Source organism: Pseudonaja textilis, chromosome 4, assembly GCF_049901715.1.
Source record: "Pseudonaja textilis isolate UNSWEBS1 chromosome 4, rPseTex1.2, whole genome shotgun sequence".
Taxonomy (NCBI): domain Eukaryota; kingdom Metazoa; phylum Chordata; class Lepidosauria; order Squamata; family Elapidae; genus Pseudonaja; species Pseudonaja textilis.
Window position 1 is genome coordinate 49724016 of NC_141993.1, and position 24219 is coordinate 49748234.

General features: G+C 34.9%; 1 protein-coding gene across 12 annotated transcripts in view; it reads left to right on the forward strand.

Moving 5' to 3' along the window:
- LCOR (ligand dependent nuclear receptor corepressor) overlaps positions 1–24219 on the forward strand; it is a 72019-nt gene that overhangs the window by 37926 nt on the left and 9874 nt on the right. For 7 of the 12 annotated variants that reach the window (XM_026701185.2, XM_087932889.1, XM_087932892.1 and 4 more), the window contains one exon: positions 1576–1669. In XM_026701185.2, coding sequence (XP_026556970.2) covers positions 1576–1669 — 94 coding nt within the window. Of the gene's footprint in view, positions 1–1575; positions 1670–5048; positions 8578–24219 lie in introns of those variants that run through there. The other 5 variants (XM_087932895.1, XM_026701195.2, XM_087932896.1 and 2 more) reach the window with 1 other exon arrangement.

Sequence of the window (24219 nt, forward strand, 5' to 3'; positions counted from 1 at the left end):
TTTCTATAACCATCATTTAAACATAGGCTAGGTTAAACAAATCATAGTGGGTTTTTTTTTCTTTCGACAAAGTGACTAAATCAGTAGATCAAGAGAATGCTATGGATATAATGTATCTAGACTTCAGTAAGACATTTCGTGAAGTTGATCAGAGCCACCTTCTTAATAAAACAGAACAATGTGGGATTGGTGATCCCACTACTAAATTAATTTGCAATTGATTGAACAACTGTACCTGATGTATGGCTCTTAATTGATATATAGGTGGAGTAAGGTATGCAATAAAATACTTCTGTCATGATCAAGTGACCTTCAAAATATTTATAAATTACTTAGAAGGGATTTTAGTAGTGATGCTCAGCAAATTTACAGCTATCACAAATTTGGGGTGGGATTGTCAATGCCTCAAAAGACAAACTCAGGATGCAAAAGGATCTTGACAGACTTGAACATTGAACCAACAAAATGCAGTTCAGTGATAAGAAATGTAGTGCTCTGCATTTAGATAGAAAATGAAGAATATACAGATAAAAGATAAATGGTACCTGGCTCAGCAGTTGTTGTAAGAAGGACCAGATTGTTCTGCAAACTACAGATTAAATGTGAACTAGCAGCTGCAGCTACCAAGAGTGAATTCAGTCTTGGACTGCATCAACATAAATTCAATGCCAAAACCACAGAAAATGATAGTTCTGCTCCATGCTGCATCAGACTATTTGGAATGATTGTACCCAGTTTTGGTTGCCACAATAAAAAAGGATGCCGAGAAACTGGAAAGAGTGCAGAAAAGAGTAACATGCTGGTGAATGGCTTGGAGGCTAAATCATAAGAACGGTTAAAATAATTGACTATATTTAGCTTGAATAAGAAAAGATGAAGAGGAGACATAATAACAGTATTTCTGTATTTGTAGGGCTGTCACAAGGGAAAAAAATAGGATTTATTCTCCATACTGCCCAAGGGGAGGACAGAAACCAATAAGTGAAACTTTACAGAGATAAGGAGGAATTTCTTGACTATGAGAGCTGTTAAGTAATGGAACAGCAGCATGGGTGCTCCATCACTGGTTTGACAGCCATTTGGCTAAGATGGCCCAAGGATTCCTGCCCTTGGCAAGTCGAACTAGAACTTCTCCAAGGTTCTTTTTAAACCTATGGTTCTATGCTACTAAGTAAATTTTATTTGAAAATCATATGAGAAAGAAACATTTAGCCAGTCTCCATGTCTAAAATCTCAAAATATTTTACACATCTTTCTTGGATATAGCTTGCTGATGTAGACCTGCATGATTAACATTTTTGGCTAGAAATATTATACTAATTGAAAAGCTTTTCATTTTTGGTAGCAAAAATATTGAAAATTTTGCTTTGGGATATTTTTTGCTAAACTTAAGAATATGCTATAAACAATATAAATAAAAATACTTATTGATGTGCTAAGATACTTTAATGCGAAATTCAGGAAGAGTCATTGAATTGAACCTATATTAACAAGTTACGACGTTAACAAGTTTTCAAACATGTGTTTGGTTTTCTCATTCTTCCCCATTCTCAAATTACACTCATGTTGTTGCAGACGGAGTGCTTGATCTGTCTACTAAGAAAAGTCCTTGTGCAGGCAACGCCTCCTTGAGCCATTCACCTGGCTGCTCTGCTACTCCTGGGAATGGGTAAGAGAAATTCTTAATATTTTTGCTCACACCTAATGCTTGGTTATAATTGAAGTCAACTGCTTGTGATAGGTAGAGTTTTTAACTTCTTGGATTATTAATTAATTTAGAAAGTTTCTTATTTCCAATGTTCAACTATAAATTCAAGGGAAATAATCAGTCTTTCTGTTGAATATAGACATAGGGTTTTTCAGCTTTTAAAGTCTAAATTTATATCCAGTGATTAACACCCACAGACTTGATGCAAAAGCACTTATGCCATTATTATGCTTAAAAACCTACCAAGAATTGTGTGAAGAACTAGTTGTGTGAACCAGCACTTTGACTTGAAGATGTACAAATTGCATAGGTTCCATTTAAAACCTATATATGTTTATATTATCATAGCAACTCTATAAAGTTTATATTATTATTGCAGTTAAGCATTCCTAAATACAAGTAGTCCTCAACTTATAACCAAATGACTGTTTGAAGTAAGAGTGGCACTGCAAAAAGAGACTTACGGCTGATCCTCACACTTATGACTGTTGTAGCATCCCCCAGTCACGTGACCAAAATTCAGGTGCTTGTCAATGATTGCTATGTCATAAGGTCACATGATTACCATTTGTAACCTTCCCAGTTAGCTTCTAACAAGCAAAATCAATAGCAGAAGCCAGGTTCATTTAACAACTGCATGATTTACTTAATAACCATGTAATTTACTTAACAACCGCAATTTCGGTTAACAACCATAGCTAAATAGTTGTAAAATCTGACATGACTATTTAACAATCACCTTGCTTAGCAACAAATTCTGGTCCTAATTGTGGTCTTAAAGCAAGAACATCCTATATAGATCATTTATAGAGATACTATTATGCCTGCTTATGAACTGTGCTTAGAGGGCCTGCTGCAGTTTTAGAGGATCTTCAGAAAAGTTTCCTGCCATCATCTTTGGAGTAGCGGATTCTGCTTTTCACAACTGATATGGCTACTACAAAGTTTTCATGTGGAAAATAGTGATATGGACTGAAAACAGAATGTAGTAACCATTCATCGTAATAGGTTATCCTGGGTGCAAAGACAAAACATAACAATTTAACTGCCATTGAAAAACTTGTAGAGAAGAAAAACATGTCAGTCAGCTTAAATCACCTATCATAGGAGGTTTAATTGGTTTTACTGCACACTGCAGAGAAATGATCCTTGTAGTAGTCCCTTTCATCTCTACATTTTTTTTGTAGATGAAAGGTAGACCTTTGGCTTCTTAGCAGCTATCTACAACCATGTTGTTGTTGGTTCTGTCAGTTTGGTTTAGTAGGCCTCTATAAAAGCTCTGCAGACTCCTATAACACATCGGATGAGGTTGGCTGAATAACTGAGCCAGGCCCCATTTTTCAATAGACTGAAATGTTAATAGCTGATGGTTTCAGTAATTTAACACAAACCAATCAAGAATGTTCAATATTAATGAACACAGTGTTTGGACAAGGGTGCCAAAGCAAACTAGTGGGTGAAGAATTGTACAAAATTTGTTAAAGATATGGGAAAAGAAGAGAAATAAACCATTATTATAACATAGCACTGTCATCGCACTAGTTTCTTACAATTCATTAGGTCAAGGAAGATTTGTAATTGTATTGGGGATGTTTTCAAAATAAAATACTGAATAAAAGTACTTACGATACTATTCTAACTCTATACTGGAAAAGACTTCTCTTGAAAAAGCTTGTAGAGTCCTGTCGGTTCTGAATTCTTAGCTATGTCTGCTGATATAAGTCATTAGGAAGTAAAGATATACAGAATGGCAGTGTAAGGGCTATAGCAGATATAGGAGTAAGGATAGACAACATAAAAATATTTTCTTCAGGCTTAGTTTAGCCATGTAAATATGTTGTTATCATTAGTTGGACTTCTACATAAAATAGCATTGTTTGCAACCACTGATTTTAATTGCAAAATGAAGTATTTAAATTGCTCATTACATGGATTCTTTATTTAGCCCCGTGATCTTTAGGCTCATAAAATCTCAAAGTTTCTTGAAGAGGAATATCTGATTATATCTGTTCATTTTCTGAACAGTTTAGCATAAATTTCTGTAATTTGTTTTAAACATTACATACCACATGGAAAGTTGAAGATCATCTTCAAAAGATCAGCATATTTTGCTGTGTCTTATGTAAAGTAGTTGGCATTAAGAGTTGTCGAACAGTACTGTTTTCGGTTTATGCTTGTACTGTTAAGCTTAATGCCATTGAACATTTGTGTTCATTGTTATCAGAGTAGTAGAAATATTCAGCACATGTTAAATGTCTATCAGAAATATAAACCACAGGACTGTTTTGTTCAGAAACAGTGAATAACACCTGTTATCAAAACAAAATGTTAAATTTGGATTCTAATTTGAAAACAGATGCCTAAAGGATTAGAATCCCTAAAAATTGTTTAAATATGTTCTTTATCCATTCCATGTTCTCAGATCTTTCTAGTTGTAAAATGGGAAAACTTGTATTATGATTGTCCTAATGAAAACAACCAAGAGGAATGTGTTACATTTTGGGGGACTATTTATTAGAATACACTGTAAATAATTTTACGTGTTTTAATAGTCTGATTAAACTGGATAAAATTAAAATAGATTAATTCCTAATCTGTTGAATTAGTACAGTTGGAAGGTGCATAGACTGCTGAGTACTGTAGTTTTGAAATAGAAACTGTTTCTTCATGACTTGGCATAAAGAAAAAAAGGAGGTTAATGTTTACTTGTAACTGATGATGTCAATTTTTAAAAATAAATTAAGTGAACATTAGCACTAAATTTGTGAACTCTTCGTTATTTTTGTTTTTGTGTTTAATGGAAAGAAAAATGATTTGAGTTCTGCTGGACAGTTTTGATGCTGCAGCAGCAACTAGCATACATAGTGCGAATCCATATCGTCCAGAGCTTTCACTTTTTATAAAAAGTGCAGATGGCTGGTGTGTATGAGTGTGTGTTGAACTTGCTGCAATTTGTCACTTGGCTTACTCTTTTATTACTGTACTTGTTTAGTGGTAACGTCACACTAGTAATACAGTCGTGAATAGACTCTGGTGATTATTCCTTTCTAATCTATAATTAAGATGCTATTTTCAGACACTTGCGCGAAGTCTTTTCTGCTCCAAGATTTTGTGAACCCAACCAAAGACCAGCTGACAGGTTTCATTTTTCTTTGCCCAAAAAGCTTCTCTTTGTTTTTTGAACTTTAAAAAAAACTGACTGCTGAGACTTTAAAAAAATAATAAAACCACAAAAGTGATGTTACCCAAGCAAGGCCTTCTAATAAAGGAGTGGCCCCCTCACCCATTCCTCCCTACCTGTGCAAGTCCTGCTCACATCAGTTTCCTTCCATCCAATTAGGCGACCTGGGAGACCCAGCCAGCACCATGCAGAAGGACTTCGGAGTGGTGATGGGGTACCCCCAAGAAGCTGGCAGGATGGAACGAGGGAAGGGTCTGGCCACTCCACATCTCTCAAAGTTCCATTGGCTCGATCACTGCAGATAAGTGAAGAACTGCTGAGCAGAAACCAGCATGCTACCGCTGCCAGCCATGGGCCATCTGGGTTGCAGAATCACGGACAGCACATGATACTATCCAGGGAGGCTTCTTGGGCAAAACCACACTACGAATTCAACTTTACCCGAATGAAATTCAGGGGAAATGGTGCACTCCACAACATCAGTGACCTTCCTTTTCTTACAGAAAACTCTGCTTTTCAAAAAACGGCACTTCAAACTAAACAGGATGGGAAAAAAGACATGAGCCATTCAACTCCTGTGGATTTAAAGATACCACAAGTTCGAGGCATGGACCTTTCATGGGAATCCCGTTCTGGTGACCAGTATAGCTATAGCTCTTTGGTGATGGGTTCACAAACGGAGAGCGCGCTTAGTAAAAAGTTAAGGGCTATCCTTCCGAAACAAAATAGGAGGAGCTTGCTGGATCCTGGACCAGATTCCTGGGGCTCAGATGCTGAGCAATCTACCTCTGGACAGCCATATTCCACCTCTGATCAGGAGGGTGATCCTGGCTCTAAGCAACCTCGGAAGAAAAGAGGCAGATACAGACAATACAACAGTGAGATATTGGAGGAAGCGATTTCTGTGGTGATGAATGGGAAAATGAGCGTTTCCAAAGCTCAGAGTATTTATGGGATTCCCCACAGCACCCTGGAGTATAAAGTGAAAGAGAGGCTGGGCACTTTGAAAAACCCTCCAAAGAAAAAAATGAAATTAATGCGTTCGGAGGGACAAGATGTCTCTGTAAAGCTTGAGATAGATCCCCAGGGAGAGGCAGCACACAGTGCAAATGAGTCAAAGGATGATTAGGGATGTTGTAGAGTGCCAATTATGTAATAAACTGGGTGAGCACTATGGCATTGTTCAACTCCAGCTGTGTGTACCTAACTCCTCTTCAGCCACCGGGTGCAGAACATGTTCCATTGCAATTCAGCAGAGACTTGTGAGGGCACAGGGGAAAAGGGTGCTCTGAATGTTGCATATTTGTAAATTTTCTGGCTCAGTATGGCTTAGAGCCTTTTGTGTTTTGTTTTGTTTTGTTTTTTGGCCTTTTGCATGTTTCTCTAATATTTTATAGAGAATTGAGTTACCTCACAAAAATGCAGACATGGAAGTGGACTGCTTGCCTCTTGAGCCTGCATGGACTTTCAGTTATTTTACTGGGTTTGCTTTTTTCATATGGCCTTTTAAATAGTAATAATAATAATCCCTTTCTTGAGCTCTTAATACCAGACTTTGAAAACAAAACTGGATTATACTTAGATTTTCTCTTTTTGTTCCCTTGGATCCAACCAGTTGGTTGGAAAGAATTTTTTAAAATAATTGGTCTTTCGGAATTCAGAGATTTGGGGCTGGTTTTTAATTGGATCTAATAGGAGCCATTTTGTTTTAAATTCGGGAGGTTTTTTTTTTTTTTACTTTTTTGCAATCTGCTTAGTGCTCACCTTGTGAGGTGGGTGGGAATGGGACAGGGGGGAATCTTTACATACGTACACTACCTGCAAAATGCTTTGGTTAATTTCTTTGGAACACTATTTTCATTGTAATTTTATTCATTCTTTTATAAAGGTGAGGGTTAGACTTGCCTGCTTGAGGATGTAGCCTTATCTCAACAAACTCCTTGTATTCTAGGAGAATCAGGGTACACTGAATGATACACTAGGGTATTCCTCATTTTAACAAGAATATGGTTTTTTGTGACCAATATGCTTTTCATAGATTTGATCCTGAGTTCACTAGACTGTGTGTTTCCAACAATTAGTTAAAACATACCTTTCTGGGAGTCAGAAATACATATAACAGTTTACTGTATTCTTGGGCAAACAAACAAAAATCCTCATAAATTCACTAATTTCTAAATATTACAACCTCAGTAGTCTAACTAAATAGTTGTATAAATGAAGGATCTATGTTATAATGTTCAGGGAAGAAATTTTTACAAATTTTAATAAAACCTATGATCAGATCATTCTGATCTGGTTTAGGCTGAGCATCTTATCTAGCTATAATGCTGTCAGGGTTGAACACCCAATGGGTGTTTCCTTTTTAAATACTAAAGTTGCCAGTAACAGGAAATGTTCTTGCATCTCCTGACATTTTGTTTTTCTTTTATCCACTATTGATTTAATAGTGGAGTAGCACACACATAGGTAAATCATCTGAAGCACTCCTAACCCACAATTCAGCCTTTTTAGTTAGCATATTTTCATTCTTACATTTTAAGCTTTAAGTAAAGCTTTCTGGATCTGCAGCTTCACTGGATTAGACTTAATGGTTCTTCAGGTAGAGAGACAATTTGATCATAGCTGTGCAAAAGATTGATAGGACTCCATTCTGCTTTGCACAACCAAAAGAGGCAATGGGATTTTATATAAGATGACATTAAGCACTGTTCATGGTTAGTTTTTGTCCTGATGACTGAAAGTGGATGCTATGATTCATAGGAAGATGGCCTAAGTAACCCCAGGATTGCTGCTTGAATTTGGGGCAATTAATTGTGGGCCTTCTTGATTTGTTGACTGAATACAGTGGATTGCTGGGAAGCAGAGGTTAGGCACACCATTGCTGTCATGTTAAATATGCACTTCTCATTCTTGAGAGAGATTGGGCTTCTAGCCCTTATATGCTTTGTACTACTGTTAATGTACTTTTTTTTAAATTACTTAATGTATTTCCATACTCAAAAAGCAGAGTTCCTTAGATGCCATCTCAGTTCAGACATCTATTTAAAGCCCTGTAGTAGTATAGAAACTCTGCAATATAATCCAGTTTCACTGGAGGTTGCAATAAAAATGCACTGTTTTAAATTTGTGGTATCATCTGCTATTGAAAATGTGGGAGAGGGTTTGCTGCAAGCTAGAAGTGTAACACTTGCATAGACTTTAGCTGTCTGAGGTTTAACCTTTTGTAACTGTTTTTATTTAAGTGATGTATGAATTGAGTTCCGTAAAATCTGTTATTGTATTTGGTGTGCTCATTTTACTTACTTAATATTTTCAATTTGTATCATTAAGTGGATGACAATCGTGCAGCAGAAAAATGGTGTGCCTACCCTTTAATGCTGCAGTTTAGAAGAGAACTAATTGTATGTCATTTCAGACCATAGGTTGAAAACTGTAAATAGATAGTGATAGTTGTGTATTCTTATTGCTTTGGTTAGAAAATGAATTAAACAACCAAACAATTTTCTCAGATTTAAGTCCTGGGACCTGAAGATTGTAAGATTCTTATCTACAAAGCTTTGAAATGTAACACTTATTATCTGTGATCACTTTCTATTCAGGTAAAAAAAAAACCCAGAAGCTTTGGAACAACCATATTTCCTCAAAAGGTCTCTGTTTTTAAAAAGAAAAGAAAAAGAAAGAAAAAGTAGGTTATTTTTAAAGCACTAATTGCATTACTTTGGTAATTGCAATATAAAATAGCCATTATTGTTTTGTGAAGCATGTTTAAAATTAGCTGTCCCTTTTTAAAATTTCAGAAGCCTCTCAAAAATAAACAAAACGCTGCTGAATATTCAAAAGATATAAATATATCTATATTTTATCTTATTGTAGGTTTTGTAAACTTAGTCGTAATATTCAGGTGCACCTTTTTAATGTTAAACTTTTGTTATAAGATTTCATCTTACTTGTTTCTCCCAAGGTGGTTCATCCTGTGGCTGTATCTTGCTTTAGATCCCTAAGTGGTCCATTAAAGTCAGACTGCTCTAACAGGCGCCTTTGGTGTAGCTTTGAGTAGTATTTGGGAGCATTTCGCTTGTAGAAAAAATGGAATCAGTGTTTACCCACTAGCGTGTTCAATTTTCTGCTGAACAGACATTTGCATTACCAAAATCCCAACTGATCATAGGTTGAAGTGGGAAAATGTGGTTTGCTACTGTCTTTGTAAGAAAATCTTTGTTTCCTCCCATTTCTAATAACTGGAGATTCTTGTAGGCGTTTGCAAGAAATGTTTGCCGTGTTTTCCTTGCTGATTTTCATGGTAGGTTAAGGAATAGCCAAGTGCAAAGTTTCAGAAGTTAAGTCTGTTGGAGGAAAATTTGGGCATTTTAATCATGTATGTTAAACATAGAACCAGAATTTTTATAGAAATATGGCATATCTGTTGATGGTGTTGTTTGCACCTGCACAACAGAAAGAAACTGTGAACATCATTTATGGCAGCCTCAGCTTTTAGAGACAGTGTATGAAGGGTGAGTTCTCCCTTATTCCCAGCCCAGAAGACTAATGACTACGTGTGTGTGGATTTGAGAGAGAGAGAGAATGTGAATGTGTGTGTGTGTAAAAAAATGTTTAAAATCAAGTTTTCTATTGTACTGGAATTTAGATGTTGGTTGGTGACCTTTTGCTGCAGCGGGTTATTACAGATGACTAAGGCTTAGTGTTGTAGGGGTACAAGTGTGGAGTTAATTATTGTACAGTTCTGTGGAACAAGCCCCGTGTGTAGAAAATGTACCAGTTTTTTACTTGGATCTGTAAAATATAAAAGTTATTTCCTGAAAAATCTGGAGATCTGATGAAGAATTACCTCTCTATCAGCTATTTTAGGACATTTTTTCCAGTGCTCCAGGCCTCTTCACCATAGTTATCAGGAATTCAAGTTATAGGATTTGGGCTATAGTCTTACTTTTAATTATCCAAGTGAAATAATCCCCAAATTGATTAATTAGGAGCATTTAAAGATCCTACACTTGAATCCCTCCAAATGCACCAAGAATATATCAATATTTCTTGCAAATTTCAAGGCTGGTCCCAACTGCCTAAAAAAAAGCCTAGGTTGTATGTATTCTTAACTATGTTTTGAAACAAATCCGAATGACTTCTGATATTGTTTTAAGAATATGATGTGTCTTTTAAAGAGGAGAGCAGTATGGGACTGTTTTCTTTGTAATAGTTGATTTTGGACATTGTCAAATATAGGCAGTTAAGGCAATTTGATTTTAAGTAGATACAATATTTAGTCACAATATCTAATCCAATACATTTTGGATTAAATGCTTATAAATATTGTGAGTTTTTAGAGGTGAAAAGAGTTATGGCAGATGGGCAGATGGGGAAGCACATTTACCATTCTCTTCTCCTATTCCGAAGCACTTTGCTAGAGCTCTAGAAATTTAAGTCATCTCCTTCAGTCCAAAGGTGGAAAGATTAATATGCCAGACAAGATTGCTTGAAAGATTTAGGCAGCCTTCAAAAGAACAGTTTGTAATGTAAACAATGGAGATAAGTCCTCTTTTGCTTTCTTCCTTGTAATTTCAAAAGATTTATCCCTCCCTCCCCTTCCCTCCCTCTTTTTGATAACTTGAATTTGCTGACTGCATATTTTGATACTTGCATTTGGTGTTTTTAATCATTTGTTGTCTACTTATTGTCAGATTTGTTTAGAAACTCTACCATGCTTCTTCATATTTTACATTTGGTAGAGATAGTCATATATTTTCAATCCACACTTACTGATTTACTTCTCAGTAAATAAACAACAAGTTAATAATTTACATGTCTTTTAACGGTAAAGGATCTCTTTACAGAGGTATTTGCTTAATATAACAAAATTGCTGAGTAATATAGATGAATAATTGGTAAATTATTTTGTCATTGATTTCCCAAATTAACTTGTGAAACACAGGTAGTTTCTAAGCAGTTTAAGACATAAAAAGAAATTAGTTCAGTAGCGGAGATTCTGGTTTACTTGAGATATGATAATTATTTTCCATCATTCACCATACCAACACATTTTAGCTTCTTTCTATCACAAAAAAGGACAATGCAATAGCAGTATCAATTATTATAACACCTTATATTTGATCATCATAATTATCCTGAGAAGAATTATGATAAGTCTTCATAGGAAAGAATGTGGAACAAGAAGTTGATCAGGAATCATCACTAAATCAGAAGTGATATTTGGAGCTAAAAGGAATGGAATTAAAAGAGTTGATTATGCAGCTCTTGGATATAGAATTTTGGTTATTTGTTAGATAATACATCATAGAATATCAAGCCATGAGTTGAAATGTAATCAATGAATAGGTTTTCTGCTAAATATAGAATTATGCAATTATAATTTAAACAGAAGTAATAGACATACTTTTACTTCCTGTCATTTGCAGATGTTATTATGTAGACAGAAGATCCATACTCAAGATACTATAGTAAGAAAATATTAGCCATTGCATGCTTTCTCTGATGGATAACTGGATTTTATACCTTTTGTATATCAGTAGCATTCTTGCTAGGACAGAAGTATTCTAATTGGATTATGTCCTGAAAGCATTCATTATATTTTCTTCAAGAAATTACCATCCTGCTCATAACACCCCCATTAATTATTTTACTAAGATTCAAAGATCTTTCTCTCGTATTAGTACAACATGTACTAAGAATCTTTGATAAGAAAAAACTAGCTGAGGGTAACATGTTTATAAAAATTTGATGGATATATTTCTTTTCCCATTCTGTAGTTATGAGTGTGCCGCCTCAATCTCTAATGTACCTCACATTTGGTGCTACATTTAACAGAACTTCACAGTTTTTATAAAAAAATATATATTAATCTTTTCAGTCCATTAATATACTGTCTAATCAAATTTTTAAAAAATAACAGAAAAGCAGGAAGAGGACCTTCAGCACTTTTATTATTGCAACTCTAGTCTTAATTTATCTGGTTTTCAAGTTTAAGGTACTGTTAAAAGTTTCGGTCCACAAAAGATTTGTTGCTTTTAGGTCAGATGATTTCTATTGATAATAAATAACTCAGTTATATAACGTTCAGGAAACTTGTAGGCATACATGTCTGATATTTTACATTTCAGTAGACTATTTTAAAGCATTTAGGACTTTAAAATTTGGGATCTAAATGCAGGAGGCTAAGTTAAGTTTCCTAAATGAAGAATAATTGTAGAACATTGTGTGGAACTTGGTTTGAGAGTATATCACTAGGGAAATGGGTAGGGATTTTTCTCCTTTTTAACTTCAGGGAATGAACAGTATTTAGAATCTTTGACTGAAATTCAAGCCTTTTTACCATGTAAATTTTAATATAAATTTACTGACATGCTTTTACACCAGAGGACTGACTGAAAATGCATCTTAATGTTTAAGTAGTTGGATGGTATATTTGTTATGCCATTAACTTGTTGAATGGTATATTTCTTAAATGAAGGGAGAATTTTAAAAAACAAACGAGTAGCATACCAGCATTAGTAATCTTAAGGGATTTTATAATATGTTGTAGAGAAAATACATTAAAAATCTAACCTTGAATTGCTAGTCTGTAATAAGGTGCATCTTACATTTAGTTGTTGGAAAGAGGGTCAGTGGCAGCTGTCGTGTGCCCTAGCCTCAAAGAAAAAACCTGACAGATGGCAACTTCTCTTAAGTCCCATTTGGGGTAGAGATCTATGGGACTTTTGCTTACAGCAGCTAACTACTGCTTAAACATGTATAAATATGTTTTGAGTGTTTGCTCATAACTTTCTAACCTCCACTCAGTCGTCAAATGTTGGTATTTTATCAGTCCACAGTGTAAGTTTTAAACAAATGTGCTTAGGATTCCAGCTTGTACACACACTGTTTGAAAACCCTCAGGGACAGTTTACACACTACCCTCATTCAATTCAGGTACTTGTACACTATTCTTAAACCTAGCAGTGACTCGTGGGTTTTTATTTTTTATTTTTTATTTTTTTGCTTTTTTTTAATGTGCTAATAGGCACATCCTTGATGAATGTCAATTTAAACTCAGTTCAGGTATCCAGGTATAACTCAGCCAAACGGATTTTAAAGCTGCATATTACTCTCCAGCACGCAGTGCCTCAGACACGTAGTGGCATTCTGTATATTCAGTTATTACTACTGAGCAAGATCGCAGGGGGGGGTTCCTGATAATTATGTATTGTAAGAAATTTCTATATATAGTATGTGTATTATGGTTATATACATATATATTATATGTGTAATCTTAAATATTTGAAAATGCCACTACCAAGCCAGCACAGCTAATGTCAAATACATTCCTACTTGCCTCTGTAAACAGAGCAGGGGCAGCTTCTCAGTCTAGCTGTGGTTTCTTCTTCATCTTAGGTACTTTTAAGCTTGAGCACTGGCCCTTGGATGTCTGACCTCTACATTCTAGTTATGCAATGTCTCTAGGAATTCTGTGCACTGGCCACTGTGATGGAAGCCAATGGGTCAGACAGGCTCGAGTTTATTAGTAACCCTCCTGCCAAAGTTGATGTAATATGGCAAGTGGTGTAAATTTTTCAAATAATCAGCAGGAGCACATATATTGTGGAAATGTATGATCATTTCCAAATTTTAGCCCTTTTCAGGTATTTCACCTCTAATTGCCATACATTGATTATGAATGTATTGGCATTTCACAACTCTAATAGTGGGTCTATTGGTGAACATTAAAGTTGGTGTGAGTAACATATTAGCATAACTACAACTGCTTGTACTGGCATCAATTTCACTGTAACTATACACTAATGATGCTTCTGTATTATTATTTGATACTTTTACACTTTAGAAAGTTCTCTGCATGTAAAATATGGAAAAATGGCATTTTTACAGACCTCTAGAAATATAAGTGTCATGGAAAAATAAAGCAGGAACCCCCTTTTAAATCTATGGACCTCATTTCAATATACTGTTTACAGTTTGACGGAATTGTATAAGTTAATATTTCTCTTGTACTGTAGCTTGTATTTATTTACAGATTTTTTGTACTGTGTGATTTGAACTTTTTTTGTTCCTTGCTATGATCAACATTTTATGTAGTAGAGCACTTATGATCACAAATTAAGGTTTTTGGTTTGATTGCACTACATTTAATTTTTAATGCAGTTCTGATTTTTTGACTGGACTTAATAAGCTGTGTCTTAATATATGTGATAAGTACTTATAAAAATTTAATTCATGTGGTTCTCTCTCTCTCTCTCTTTTCATTGTATGTCAAAATGCTGATTCTATTGTGCATGTATAAGGGTTAAACAACCCTCTTGTATTTGGCCATGTCATTTTGGAAACACATTCCCAGCTGTAATATGTATGGTAGTTTTCACTGGATGCTAGACTTTTCAGAACCACTATTCTTCTAATAAATTTTGTTGTGAAAACCTGAATGTTTTAAAGCACTGCTTTCTAAAGTGTCTTTTTAAATAATAATGATAATGCTTTTCATGATGTATTTGTCTAATGGAATATTAAAGTAGATTGATGTGCTTCAATGAGCTGAAGCCACAAATGTATTTGAAAAGTCAAACAGATGCCTATGAATGCAAATATCTGCTCTGGCAGCAAAATGTTTACATCAGTTTTAGAAACGGGGGGTCTTACATGAATTTACCGAATACAATTCTTCCCTCAAAGAAAAATTTGGATTATAAATAATATTTGATGAGGAATGTCACCACAAGATTTCCTATCATTTTTATTTCTTCTGAATATTCATTCTTTCAGTGCAGTAAAATATTTAGTACATACTGGTGCACTGTGAGCTTTTCCAGGCTCTCTAGATGTGATAAATCTCAGACCTTATGATATGCAATTATGCTCAGAAGAAATTATCACTACATGAAAATAATGGATGAATTTATATCTATCTCATTGTATCAAAAAAATACCCCTGAAATCAAATGGAATATTTGCTAATGTGCTTAATGTTAGAATTATATTTGCCAACAATCTTGTGTTTATTTGCAAGACAAGAATAAAGTATAATGTAAAACATTTAAAAATTAACATTCCTGCTCTTTCTAAAACAACTTTTTAATTCTGTTCTTCGCACAGGGTGATTCGCCCAATAGTCATATTATTTTTATAATGGTATCTGTCTCATTTTGACAGCTTGCACAGTTTTCAAGTTACATATATATCATTTTTTATTCTAGTTTTATCTCTGGCATAGAGTTTTTAACACAATGTTCAATTCTTCTTAATTTATTTTATGGATAATATAAATTATCTTGTTAAAACAAGTGGGTCTGGGTGCATAGGCAGCCAAGGACTATATTCTCATACAAAATGCTATAGCAATAGAAAATCTCAAAAATGATTATATTTTCTTGTCTTTTTAATGGTAAAAGAGTATACTCAGGAACATTGGAGAAATGAAAAATACCCCTCTTTTTAGTGTATCCCATAAAACAGAGATATAGCCTACATTAGTCAACAAGCAGTTCCTGTTCAAGAATGGAGTAGGTCAATCTGTACAGCAAGAGGCTGGTTTGGACCTTGCATTTTCAGGGCATGGGTTGCCAAGTGCCTTTGGCGGGGTTGTCTTGCGTTCTTTTTACCTTAATTAAGCACATGCCACTTACAAAGGTACATAATCTTCTGCACTCTATTTAAACGCAACCAGTTTTTCCTTCTACGCCATTTCCTTGGATGCTGGATTGCTATCAGAATTGCTACCTTCCAAATGCCCTACAACTGGTTCACAGGAACCAGCTAAATAACACCCCTGCCAGGTAAGGAATCCAATAGGATTTTTAGATAATTAAACTAACATTTCTTCTGATATCCAGGCCTCATTAGGGTGCCACAGAATTTTACAACTTTGCTTTTTAAGAGATTTTGAAATTGAATGTTTAATTGCAGTAGCAGAGAGAGTTAGATATACATCACTGATCTCTTCCATATCTACATTTAGTATATTTACTACAATACTATTCTCTTCATAGTTCCCATCCTTTGCTGAAAATAATATCTTTTTCAGACAGTGTTCTGCCTTATTTTTTTAAACAGATCACTATAATATTGAAGTGATAAAGTGAAACATAGACATATTTTCTTAAATTTGAACTCTTGTTTGAAAGTGAGCTCTAGTGAGCAGGGCCATTGATCAAGAATGACTTTTCTGTTAGGTAGTTTTTTTAAAAAAATAACACTGGGCTAAAATTATCCATTGTGATGCCAGTACAAATGTGCGTGTAGTATTTCTTCAATAATCTGTTTTCCTTTATCCCACAAACTTTAATGAGGCCATCTTGATTGTACATATTCTAGTCTAGATATAAAGATTTCATGGTTCATTTTTGCTTGGAAGTGACTATATAAAGCTTGTATGGTTTGTAAGCAGTCCAGGAGGTGAAACCATATTAACAGAACTCTTTGGAAATGATTTAGGAACTTGTAGGAACCAGGAACATCACAAAATCACATTAGAGGGTGATACATACCAGTAGAAAGTTCAGTTCGAATTAGGAACTGTCTTATATAACCAAGCGTGTTTCTACTTAGTATTTTATGGAAACATCATACATCACTTTTCTGTTCAATCCCTTGCTTCTGGAACATTCTGGATAATTAATCTTAACTGAACTTAATTATATTGTGATACTGGATGGAGTATTTGTCTTTTATCAATCTCCACTGCAGAAGAAACAAATCTTAGCAGAAAAACATGCTTACATTTTGAATAACTTTGTGCATCCATTAGAGAAAAGCCAGGATTTCCTAGTTCATAGACTGAAGATTAAAAGAGTAATCCTGTGCTGCTGCAGCATAATAAAAACCTTAATGAACCAGATACAGTCCCCCAATCCCTGGTAGAGATTACTTGTTGAAATAATAATTAGGGTGTGTTTGTTATGCTGCTCGTGTTCAAACATATAGAATCAAAAAAACACATGAAGCAAGGACTCAGTTAAGAGGATGAAATCTTCATAACTCTCATCCTTTCTATTATACTTATCAGTCTGTATGGAAACATATTTTTGACCATTTTTGTGGATCACAAATATTGGAGTCACTGCTTCTCCCCCCCAAATGAAATAGAGTTTTGGATTAGTTTCTTTCCTCAAAGGATTTTCTGTTATTTTTAGTTCCTTTCAGCAGAGCATTTCTCAAGTCCTTTCAGGTGCTGCTAAAACTTGATGTTTTTAATTCTGAACACTTTTTACTTAGATACATATTTTCATTGAATTTTAAAAGGATTTAATTTCCTGCTCCATATGAGTTGATAAGTAAATTCTGAGTGAGAGTAATACTGTTAGAAGCATAATAGGCATAGTAGCCATTTTCTTTTATGATTTGTATGCTATTGAATGCAGTATTAATATTAGTATTAGCTAACCTGTTAGCAAATGTAGTTTCCTTTAAGAGTAAACCTAAATAATGTAATTATTAGAAGTTTTTACACCTCTTGCTTTTTGCACAATAGCTCATACCTTTGAGACAGTTTGATGTACTGACAAACTCCAAGCTTGCCTAACTGTTTTAGGTATTTTTCTACTAAATGCACTGCAATTCAACATTAGCTGATATGTATTTCACTGATATATCTCACTAGTCCTCATGATTACGTGTGAGAGAAAGAAAAAAAAGGTAGGTAATAGAAGATGCAGTTATTAAAGACACAACTTCATTTTCCCTCCTAATTCTAATGTGCTACTTACAGAATCACTCCTTTTCATGCACTGCATTGCAGTGGGATCTCTGCATATTTCTCCCAACATAATATGGGTGTTAAGTCAAGGCTTCTTCTGAAGAAATTACTGTTCAGTTATGCACTATCAATTGAATAAGGAGTGTTATACTTGTGATGCCTTCTGGGAGCTTTATTTCAATTATATACTGAGATGTTGTTTTTGAACAAGTGTTAAGTTTAATTACTACAGATAAATATTATCATTGAATTTAATTAGTAGCAAATGACACTGCTTCTCAAAACAATGCTTACATTGTGCATTTTCTGAAATAATTTAGAAAAATCAAGTATTGGCCCATAGATGCCACTGACTCCCATTGTTTTTGTTTTGCTTTTTAATTCATAAGTGGATCAGTTGCACTGTTAGCTGTTGTAGTTGATACAGGGGTATTTTAAATGAATACATCAGTCTAGATTAAGTGTTCATATATCAACCCTTCCCAAACTGGTGTCCTCAATATGTTAAAGCTATAATTTCAGAATTCTGGCTGTGAATTTTAACAGTGTAATCTCTACACTCTACATGCAGTTGTATATTTTTATTTGCTTTAGAAACTTATAACTGCCACCTTGGATGGCATATGGTAAAAACAAAGCAGAAATAATGCCCCCCCACCCCACCCCACCCAAAAAAATTACCAGGAAAAAAAGCCGCCTTAAAAGACAAAAACAGCTGCCAGACCTGTCACACACCTCTATGGCCTGGGGAAAGAGTTAGGTTTTCAGAATGCTTTTGAATACAGGGCCTGTGAAAAAAAAAGTTCCCTAAATCCCTTCAGTGGCATTGCTTATAAATGGGATCTGAACCATGCCATCTCTGTCTGACCCTATAAGCCAGGTAGAAACTATAGTTCCCCAACATTTCCGGCTTTGTGGACTGGCGGGATGGGGAGAGACAATGTTCCGTGTGAGCTTCCTAGGAATAACAGTAACCCACAACCACACTTTGCCAGGAATTATCCAGAACCAAAGACAAAATACAGAAGGATGAAAAACAATGTAATCTACAAAATCAACTGTAACCATTGCAACTAATTCTACATGGGACAAACATCACATCAGTTAAAAACCAGGATCTATGAACACCGGCTGGCCGACAAATGCCATGATCATAAATCCTTAATCTCTACCAACACTACCACCAAACAGAACCAGTTCAACTGGAGCAACATATCAGGTACGGTACTACCCGCCATTCTCATGAGTTCATTGAAGTCTGGCACTCCATAAGCAATTCCATCAACAGACTCATTGACCTACAACCAGCCTATGAACCCCTCAGAATCCAAGTCAACCACAAAACCAGCCAGAGATAGCACCAATCCTCAAACACCCCATGCACACGCACTCCACCAGCAGTTCACCTCCCAATGACCCTGACCTGATGTAATCTCCTTATCACAAGATCCATCACAAGAATAACTGATGATTCACAGCTGACTCAGCACAAGGCCCTTACCTGAAGCCCTTAAAAAACAAAAGGAACACTGACATTGACATCCCCTAAACTCTGCTGAAGATGTTACCTAGCTGGTAACAAAATGTTTGGAAACCAATCCACAAATGTCACTATATCAAAATAATTTAATGTATTATGTGTCTCATAATGTTTAAAGTTATTCAATTGTCAACTTTATTAAAATTTAAAAAGGACCAAAAGAATTGTGCAGGGAGTAGTTTTTACTGTTATATTCTGTGGAAGTGAAAGTTGGACTTTGAGATTCAAGATAGAAAGAACATTGATCCTTCGAACTAGCTCTTGAAGAAGACACATGAAAATACCACAGATTGCCAAGAAAACAAACATCTGGATCATAGAACAAATGATCCAGAGTTCTCATCTGAAGCACAATTGATCAGGATCAAACTAATCATGTTCTGAATATATGTTGTTAATGACATTGTATAGTCATTGTATAGTCACCCAGATGTTCAGACTGGATTTGGTATTTTTATAAACCTATTGACCTGGGATAGGTACCTATATCTTGTTTGATGGTGTTAAAGATATTGTTGCAGGATGGAAGCTATTCCAAGTAAAATTGCCTTTTGCAATTATTGTTTATTATTTCTGAACTTAACTGAGAAAAGTAGAAGGAATGAGAAAAAGAGGACAACCAGCCGCAGGGGGGGATGGGCTCAGTTACAGCAATGAAGGTTGCCTCATTGACATACTTGAAAGAGGAAGATCATCCTGGAGAAAGTCTATCTATGGCAGCTTTAGAGTCAACACTTTATGGCATGTAATCAAAATGTTAACCAGAATTGTCTTACTATATATACTTTTGTAGCATGCGATGCTTAGTCTCTCTAGGCTTAAATTGTTATCTTGCGATAATGATGAAGGTCTTACAAGAAGGGTTTTGTTTTTGGTTTTTTGGTTACTTAAAGCTTTTTATGAATTTATCCACTTGTAGACTCTTATTTATGATTTATGTTATATAAATGCTATATGCTCTTATGGTTTTATCCATGGAGCCGCTTGTAAGGCGGTGAGTGGTGTTTGTACTATCCTAACAGGAGAAAATAGGAAAGCCCCCAGTGTCCTTGATGAGCATGAAAATTAGCTGGACCATTGTTCAAAGCCCTTGAAAAGGAAGCAGTACGTGGGTTAATGTTTCAGCATGATAAAACTCCCCTAGTTTTAAAGGGATGGACTGAATAATAATGTTTTTCAATTAGCCACAAGAAGGCTGTTAGATGCGTCACAGCTGGTGGTTCAAATGTTGTATGGGAAAAGAGGGGGAGAGCAGAACACTCCAGAATGAATGTGCTCAGGTGCATGTGTATTTAGGTGAGAGAGAATTACCCATCCGACTTGGGTTAGATGTGGACAGAATATAAGACGGCTATTTTTTAAAAATAAAAAATGTTACAACTCTTAACTTGCAGGCATGATAAAATAACGATTAGCTGTGTCCATGAAAATAAAGCCAGCAGCTTCTTAAGGAAATATCTCAAGTCTTTACAGTAAATAAAATTTGTTTGATTCTCTTCCCTTCAAATCTTGGAGAACCATCCCTGTTTACATTTGGCACTGGATAGGGGTAAGCCTTTTCCTTGTGCATTCTCTTGCTTCCATAGCGTACATAATGAGCCACAGTGGTTAGAATGCAATACTGCAAGCTGCTTCTGCTGACTGCTGGCTGCCAGTAGTTTGGTAGTTTGATTCTCACCGGCTCAAGGTTGATTCAGCCTTCCATCCTTCCAAGGTTGGTAAAATGAGGACCTAGATTGTTGAGGGCAATATGCTGACTCTGTAAACTGCTTAGAGAGAACTGTAAAGCACTATGAAGCAGTATAGAAGTCTTAAGTGCAATTGCTTTATTTAGAAGTCCTTTTCAATTCCATTGTTTAGCAATCAATCCATTTTAGGAAGATGAGGAATATGAAGCTACAGCCAAGGAATATACTTTTGATACATTGATCAGCTTTCTTAAAAAGTAAAATAAAAATCACTTACAGAATTAATATATGCACTTTAAAAAAAAAAATTTTTTATTAAACATTACAGTTTGAAAGATAAAATATAATACAAATTAAGAAAAATAAAATAAAAATAAAAAATAGAATGTGCAAAAAAATAGTAAAGAAAAAGAAAGATATATAAAGAAATGGTTTTCCCTTCATCGCAATAATTATACACAGTTGTAACTAATCATCTTCTCTTAAAATACAGTAAGTGATTTCTTCCCATATCTCATCCCTTACCTATAAACAAATCCTTAAAACCTTAGGACTGGTACATTTCTAATCAGCAAAAGTCCATTAAGGTTTACCAGAAATAACCACATGTCTGTTTTAATTTTGATCAAATAAAGCAACTTTATATTTCTTCCCTTTATTTTTAAGAATCTTGAACTATAACCTCCTCAAATAATTATCTAAAATTTTATTTTTGTTACCCCATTACTTTGAATAGGAGGCAGCTGTAACTCCAGCAGGGTGCTAGGGCTGCCTCTGGTAATCAGTTAGATTTTTGAAAAGCATAAGGCAGAAGGGAAATAAATAAATCTGAGATGGTATATAAAAATCTAGGGGTGTGAGATACAAGCTTATAGTTTTACCTTGTTCTTTATAGATCTATAATTGTGATACTTAAAATGATCTGAAAGGAACAGAAACACTTAGCCTTGAACTTTTGTTCTACCACTGCTTCTTACATGCCTCTAATCTGAAACTGATTTTCCAGTGAAATAAACAAAGATGGAAAGGTTAGATATATTGAATAGTGAGAAACTTTGGTTGGAGTGGGTGATAAAGTGTGCTTTTGTGTGTGTGGATGATATACAGCAGTTCTGCTATCAAGGAACATTTACTTATTTCCTTTCCCTTCCTGTAACTGGTATAAAATCATACTCCTAGGTTTTATTAAGCAAGACAAAATATAAATGTGTATCAAGTGAAAAGGTTTTTTGTGATTCTGTAACCTTAAAAATTTTATTCCAATGAATAAACCTCCAAAACATCCAAAGTGAAACTTGCTATTGTTTCTAACTTCAGCTATATCTTCAGTTTCCATCCTAAAACATTTTGTCAGGGTATTGATTTTTTGCAGTGTTCTCTATTATCATTTGTATGCATCTTTCAGATCAGAATCAGAAAAAAAGATGAAGTATAGATGTAGATATTTCTGTTCCCATTCTAATTGAAAACAAAATCAATCAGTGGCAGCTCTCTTTTTCCACCCATCCTACTATGTAGACAGTTTCACAGTACAGCAAATTCTGAAGCGCATTAATTGTGGCACTATGACTGTTGCATGGCAACAGTTCTGTTTGTGGAAATCATAGCTTGGCTCTTGATGTTCTATCATATGCTCGTCGACAAAAATAGATTATTTATTTATTTATTCTGTGTGTACACCGCCAAATCAATACAGACTCATAGTGGTTTTTCAAAAAAGTCAAGAAAAAGCATCTATAACAATAAAACATACACAGTAACTATAAATAAATTAAAAACAATTATTAATTAAAATTATATGAATATTAAATTGATTATAATACTAATGAAATAAAATCCTACAAAACTAAATGCTAACTTTTTTGGGGAGTGGGATGCCTTTGAATCAGTGTTGGTCCCTGGCAACTACCTGGACAAGTCCCTTGGCAAGATTTCTGAAGTGGTTTGCCATTGTTTGCGTCCTAGGGCTGAGAGAGAGTGACTGGCCCAAGGTCAGTGAGTTGGCTTTGGGTCTAAAGCAGAACTAGAATTCATGGTCTTCCAGTTACTAGCCTGTATCTTAATCACTACAACAAGCTACCTCAAATAATAGAGTAAAACAATAAATTTAATACATAAATTCATGGTAAAGATAATAATAACAAACTATTCATGGAACACTCTGGAAAAGTTTCCAGAGTATTAACAGGGAAACAGTAAAGTTTAATTCTAATTTAATTCTACTCTGGAGGCGCAGGGCAACACCCCAAAAATAACTGCTTCTGACTTGACTTCCATTCCCTACTTCACAAAAGTGATGTGAAAATAAAAGCATATTTTGAACAAATCCAAATGACTTCATGAGAAGCCATATCCCATTCATATACTTTAATTCCATTCTGAGTACTTGGTGCATAGCCTCCTTGTTCTGGGTGTCTATTCCTTATTACCTTTTTCTTCTTCGAAATTAAAACAAAATTGTATTACATTTGGGTGACCTCTACCAGATGTATCTTCTTACCACCAAAAAACCTGAGAAGAACATGAAGATATAGGGTAGCTCAGTCACATTTAAAAACACATGAACTTTTATCAAGTGACTTTAGATTGGGTTATAAACATGTTAATTCATTATTATTACATATTTATAATCTAGTCATCCATAACTCTGACTAGTGGAGGTTTTCATAGGCCCTATAGGGCTCTGAGTCTCCCTTTTGCCTGTTCTCACCTATATCTCTGCAATCCCGTTTTCCTTAATTTCCTCCTCTCTCTGAAATATAAACTGGGACAGGGCAGCTGAGTAGCCATACTTTGATTGGCATTCTAACAGCCAGTCATCACAAGTAAAAACATCATTTTTTAAAAAGGTGAAAGCCTCCTTCTGCAAGAAATTAGAAGAGAAAAATAGCTTTCTCTTGTGGGAAAGTTTTTATCAGAAGTAAGACTAAGTGAAATGTTTATTTACAGTATGCATTTAGTTCTTATACAGTAAAGTCTGCATTTCAAGTTTTTGAGAGCCTGGATTTAAAATCTATTTTTCCCTTTGCTTTTGTTTTTGTATAGGAAAGGAACATTTATAAATAGTGGAAAAGGATAGTAAATGCATATTATTATTGTTTATTGATAATGCTCTTAAAGTTTATATTTTGGGATGTCTACTTTTCCTTGTTAAAGTGTCAAGCACTAGTAGAACTGAATAATCTGAAACTAATTTCCCGTGGGGAAATTTTGGCTACAATGCAAGACTACCTTCAAATGTGCTGGAGGATGTTAAATCATGATTGCATTTTACTGAATCCCTGGCATGCCTTTGCAGCTTCAATCTGAAAAAAGGCAGCCACTTTTTTGTGAAAACATTGAGACAATACCTTTGTTATAGTAACATAGGTTTTATTTTTACTTAAAGGG